This window comes from Limulus polyphemus, unplaced genomic scaffold (genome assembly GCF_000517525.1).
Source record: "Limulus polyphemus unplaced genomic scaffold, Limulus_polyphemus-2.1.2 Scaffold3129, whole genome shotgun sequence".
Lineage (NCBI taxonomy): Eukaryota > Metazoa > Arthropoda > Merostomata > Xiphosura > Limulidae > Limulus > Limulus polyphemus.
The window spans coordinates 55,741-62,086 of record NW_013668739.1 but is presented as its reverse complement, the minus strand read 5'-3'; the positions used below and the strand labels follow the sequence as shown (position 1 = coordinate 62,086).

General features: G+C 34.7%; 1 protein-coding gene across 2 annotated transcripts in view; it reads left to right on the top strand.

The window, feature by feature from the left end:
• LOC111088102 (BAI1-associated protein 3-like) overlaps positions 1-6,346 on the top strand; it is a 96,912-nt gene that overhangs the window by 70,147 nt on the left and 20,419 nt on the right. The window contains exons 13-15 of one of the 2 annotated variants that reach the window (XM_022397080.1): positions 168-234; positions 2,904-2,957; positions 4,846-4,928. The exons of the other annotated variant lie outside the window; for it this stretch is intronic. Of the exons in view, the coding sequence (XP_022252788.1) occupies positions 168-234; positions 2,904-2,957; positions 4,846-4,928 (204 nt within the window). The remainder of the gene's footprint in view (positions 1-167; positions 235-2,903; positions 2,958-4,845; positions 4,929-6,346) is intronic. 2 annotated transcript variants of the gene reach the window in all.

The window sequence follows — 6,346 nt, the reverse complement described above, 5'->3', positions numbered from 1 at the left end:
ATTTTGGGGTAAAAAAAGAGCGTCTTATACACCGAAAAATACGGTAGCCATCTTTTCCGTGGCAGAAAAAAAAACGTATTTAAGCAATCAATGACTGTTGTACCGGATTTTTCACAATTCCTTATAATAGTGTAAATTTACATCCAACATTGTTTTATTGTTTTCAGTTGCCTCATTACATTAGAGCAAATCGTAGACATTAGTGTTATAGATCAAGCAGAAGAAGCACTTCAGGTAACTAGGAATTAGTGTGCATTTCGTTGATGACGGCGCCTATTTTATTGTTTGTTTGTTTTTGAATTTCGCGCAAAGCTACACGAGGGCTATCTGGGCTATCCCTTCCTAATTTAGCAGTGTAAGACTAGAGGGAAGGCAGCTAGTCATCACCACCCACCGCCAACTCTTGGGCTACTCTTTTACCAACGAATAGTGGGATTGACCGTCACATTATAACGCCTCCACGGCTGAAAGGGCGAGCATGTTTGGTGGGACGGGGATTCGAACCCACGACCCTCAGATTGCGAGTCGAGCACCCCAAACCACCTGGCCATGCCGGGCCACGCGCCTATTTTAAACCTATCAGTCAGGCTTAATACAACTTAGTTTATAATTAATGATAATAATTTACATAAAATATTTAAATAAATCAAGGAGATGCTACGAGGTCTAACTATCCAAATGAAACCTAGCAAGTTTACTTTAGGCTTATAAAGGTTTATATTAAGTGTATTCTAGAAAAACGGCTTTGAATTAGGCCTAATGTAAGCAACCATAGTACTGATTTTTTGTTTTTACTCTATTCTCATACTGTATACATAAGGACCCCAATGACTCAGCAGTAAGTCTGAAGGCTTATAACGCTATAAACCGGGTTTCGATACTCGTGCTGGGCACAGATAGACCATTGTGTAGCTTTGTGCTTAACTACTAACAAACTAAATACTTAGGTTATCATAAACTTCACACTTTGACAGTTTACAAAATTGAAATTTTTAGTAAGAAAATCGTTTATATGACCAATGTGGCCAGAAATATAACATGTCACCAAGATGATAACCGTAACTCTTTCTTTGTTGTCACTCAATAACGTTACTTTTTTTTTTTCGTATTAATAAGGGAATAAGACCTCTTATTAAGTTTGTAGTATCAAAATCCGTGTAAACCAACATAAATTGTTTTTGGTAAAAATAGAGCAACAAAATTCCTTTTTTCTATTCAGAATACTCGTATTGACATAAATATATTTGGTGTTTGATTTTTTGATTATTAAAATATATCTTAAATATTATCATTCAGTGTAAATCTGTTTAAGAGCTCTATTTGAAATGTTTATCTATTAGTTTGTTCGTTGTAAAGCAAAGCCACATTGGGCTATCTACTTTGTCCACTGTAGGGAATCGAACCCCGGATTTAGCATTGTAAGTTGTAGAGTTACAGCTGTACCCATGACGGGGGGTGATTATCTACTTGTGAATTTATGGAGAAAAAAACAACAACCTTAGGTTTCATTTTTGAAAATATAAACTACAAACCTGTTTTAAATCCGGGCTACCTTATGAACAATGTTTTTTGTTGTTGTTGTTTGTTTTTTTTTCCTTCACTGGAAAGGATAAATAGGCCCTTATGGAGAATATTTAGGTTATCTTATACATGTGTGAGTACCCCTTCAGGAGAATAGGATAAGCCTAGCTCTATTCCCCCATCCCCAGTCATCCCTCCTCAAATATTAAAATTTTAAACGTAAATATATATGTAATATTATGTTCAATTTGTTTTAACGTAAATTTAATATATTTTTATGAATATGATACCATGTTCACATTATGACATTGATGTATGAAATATACTACAAACAAAATGCTATATTGTACTTTACAATGTATCTAAAAATTAAAAATCAACTTCCAGGTATCGAACCACCCGAATAAAAAAAAAGTAGAATAAAATACATTCACTGACTTGACTTAATCTCATTTTACACAATAAGTATTATAATGTAAGCCTTACTTTTTTCACATAGTCTATTTTAATGGTAGACAGCATAATTTTATTTTATAGGCTAGGCCTACTGTTTGCTTTTTCACACACATAACATTCTAATTCTTCATACATTTCTTTTGTGTGCGAGGTAAAATATATGATGTATTAGTAGATGTATAATTAATAATCTATAACTAAATAGGCCTATAATGATATATTCTAAATTAATTGTTAACTCAAACTTACCAAAAAATGCCAAGTGTGCGTAGAATTTATTAGTATAAAGTATATGTTAACGATAAAATTACCAGTTCGGCTAGCAGACGATAGACGCGTGTATCAACGAAAAATTGTCGTTTTGCGCACCTTCACGTGAGGGAAGAGTGACTTGCGCAGTGAACGCGGCGGACAAACAAGCAAGCAAACAAACAGAGAGATTTTGAGTTTTTTATATAGATGTCTAAAATTATAGAACTATATCATATAGTACAGATTCATATTTATGTTAATCTCATCTTTATCTCTCAATTATTTTCTTTAAAATATTACCACAACTCTTTTACGCTGTTAAACACTTAAAACTGATCATACCCTGTCAATACCATACTCCAAATAGTCGAGTCAGTTGTTAGATAACGCCATCAATCGTAGGTTATAAACACGTGTAATTTGGGTTAGATCCCAGGGTAACACAGGCAACCCATTGTATAGATTTGGACTTAAGGAACAAACGCGTATACTCTTAACATGTACCAGTTGTAACTTACAAACGTTAAATTCACCGTGTTTGTTCAATCTTACATTAGGTTGATGCTGTAAGAAACAACAGTGGCATTCTTGTGTGATTTTTGTTGTTGTTGTTATTTAAATTATTTAATACAAATACATTCAGTGAGATATTTAGAATTAATACATTTTTGCAGGCTGAAGCGTCAGACTGGCATATGGCTGTGGTTCATTCTCAACTTCTTACAAGTGTAAGTACAGGAAACCCAGAGTAAACTTTTCACTTTTTCTAATTCTGTTCTCCAAGTAGGGGTTTCATCTAAAACCAAACCAAAAGAACATTGTCGTTCTTTTTATTTTACAGTATTTTGTTCGTTTGTTTTAGAGCAATGTTACACGAATCGAACCCCGGATTTTATATTATTACTTTTAGTCAGTTGTAGTGTTTCGCTTCCTGATTGTAAATGTTTCTTGGACACAATGTAATCTTGATCTTATCAGTCATTGGATTACGTGGCCTGACGGTCCTTGGTTGAATATAAAAAAAAAACCTTACCTATGAAATGGAAAATTTATTAGTCTGAAAGTGAAAACGGAATTGTAAAAATAATTAGGCCCGACATGGCCAGGTGGTTAGGGCGCTCGACTCGCAATCTGAGGGTCACGGGTTCGAATCTCCGTCCCACCAAACATTCTCGCCCTTTCAGCCGTGGGGGCGTTATAATGTTACGGGCAATCCCACTATTCGTAGGTAAAAGAGTAGCCCAAGAGTTGGCGGTAGATGGTGATGACTAGCTGCCTTCCCTCTAGCCTTACACTGCTAAATTAGGGACGGCTAGCGCAGATAGCCCTCGTGTAGCTTTTCGCGAAATTCACACACAAAAAATAATGATAAATTTCTGTATCTTTGTTGTTGTTTTTTGTAACTTAACATTTGAGAAATTATTTAATTGTGTTTAGGTGGTGTTACGCTTTAGCCGGTTTAATTAAGTCATTTTAGTGCCTATTTGAATGCATTTGAAGTAACTTATATAATGTTTAACCATTTCTTTCTAAATAAGATATTAATCGATCTCCGTACGAAATTGCTCACTGTCCTTTCACTCACTGCTTTTCTTTTCTGCTAGGTAATGAGATACCAGAGATAAAAATTTAAACTTTGAACTCAATAGTGAAACTTTGAGACTTACAACAACACTACTTCAGATTCGCAAACAACTTATGAATTTGATTACATAAAAAAAAACGCTCTCTGCAATCCTCTGTTTTTCCTCATTTTATTTATCCAAAACTTCATCCTCACGGTTCAGCACTGCACGAATTGCTTTATATAGGTGTATGTACGTGAATTTTTATATATTTTCCCCGCGCCAAATGAATGCTAATAAAATATATATTCTTTTCTTTTTTTTTTATATCGGGTTCTATATCTTTGTAAACTATGAGTTCAGTTTGGGTCTTTATGATGGTTTGTTATAGAGCAATCAGAGTTAACTCGTTTTCCTGGGTTTTATCTTTTGTTTACAACGTTTTACTAAGTTAACCGAAGCTGATAACACCCTGATAAGAGAGTCTGGAGACTTTATTGCATCCTACAAAACAAAGGAGTATAAGAACCGATAAAAAATAACAAAAACAACTTATTCTCTCTGCTAAACTATCAGATCGACCGTTATGCCTAAATGTATCCCAAAACTATGTTAACGAAAGTATAACTTGACTTGAAGAATAGGGTATCCTTTAAATATATTAAAATTATGATGATAGTTTATTTGTTTGTTTTTTTAAATTTCGCGCAAAGCTACACGAGGGTTATCTGCGCTAGCCGTCCCTAATTTAGCAGTGTAAGACTAGAGGGAAGGCAGCTAGTCATCACCACCCACCGCCAACTCTTGGGCTACTCTTTTACCAACGAATAGTGGGATTGACCGTCACATTATATAACGCCCCCACGGCTGAAAGGACGAGCATGTTTGGTTTAACGGGGATTTGAAATTATAATAATAGGATTTTGTTTATTAAAACTTGTATAAACATACACAAGTAACGGTTAAATTATGTTTGAATAGTTAAAAGAAACAACGTTTGTTCTGTGTTGTTGTGTTCCTTTTTTTTATCTAAGTTTTTGTTTCCGTTCAGCAGTCAATTACAGCCGAACGTTTGAAGGAGATCGTCGCCACCTACAGAGAGAATCATCAACGTGCGAACACCATATTCTCCAAGTGCTGTCTACATTAAATATAAAGCATTCAATTAAATCCATAGTTTGTTTTGTTATTTTCTACAAAATAGTTTTAAGTCTGTCTTGGTAAATTCGAACTTTGAAATGAGAATCATATTGTACCCGTCTTAAAGACGAAAATTAATTGTTGGTTATCGTTACTGTCCAACTACAAGCGTTGTATTTTCACTTGCACTATTTCCATATTTTGTCATTTTATATGCCCCCACCCCACCCCCTCTAAAATTTGCAGCTGCTTCTGCGCTACTGGGTGACGGTTTTAAGTAAAACAGGAGAAAGTTTTAATTTACTTAACCCCCCCCCCCCCTAGTAGCACAGTGGTATGTCTGCGGACTTACAATGCTAGAAACCGAGTTTCGATACCCATGGTGGGCAGAGCACAGATAGCCCATTGTGTAGCTTTGTGCTTAATTACAAAAAAAAACTATTCTACTGCCCCCCCCCAGTGGCACAGCGGTATGTCTGCGGATTTATACTGCTAGAGAAACCGAGTTTCGATACCCGTGGTGGGCAGAGCACAGATAGCCCATCGTGTAGCTTTGTGCTTAATTCAAAACAAACAATACTTCAACCCGTTTCAGAATTCCATCTCATAATTTCTGAATTTCCAACAAACGAACGAACGTTTCAACGCTTTTTTTTATATATAGTTAAATATTTGATCTAACAAAACTGGTTAAAGTTTCGTTTTATATCCAGAACGAAAAAGTTAAACCTGGATTACCACGCCTTCTGCTATTTTCATTTCAAACATCTTTTAATTCTCCGGTTACGAAGAGTTGAGTATATATATATGAATTCGTAATCATATAAACCAAGTTTAATCCAAACGAGAAGCAGCCGTTTCGTATAACACAATAGCTATATCGTAAAGAATATCAGTGACGTCACAAAATGTTTGTCTTGCATCCCGTAAAAAAAAAAAATGGCATCGAATACGATACGTGTCGGATATGCATAATTAACAACGTTTTTCTTTCAACAATTTTGTTACGAAACTTCTGTTTGAATTATTATAACGAAGTTTTTTTTAGTTAAGTATACAAAATGATGAAATAAATTATTACGGGCTTTAAATAATAATAATGTATTCTTAATTAATGTCTAAATCAAAGTAGCTAACCAATCAGATTGATTGACCAGTAAAGGTATTTAATAATGGCTGGAGACGGCTTGAATGGGTAATGAAGAAAAACTTTGATATAAGTTTTAACATAACAGCAAATGTACAACGTTTCGTCATCATCAGGTGATGATGACAAAACCTTGTCGAAACGTTGTACATTTGCTGTTATGTTAAAACTTATATCAAAGTTTTTCTTCATTACCCATTTAAGCCGTCTCCAGCCATTATCAGATTATAAATTGTTTTGTCATAACGGCTAACTTACAAAAAAA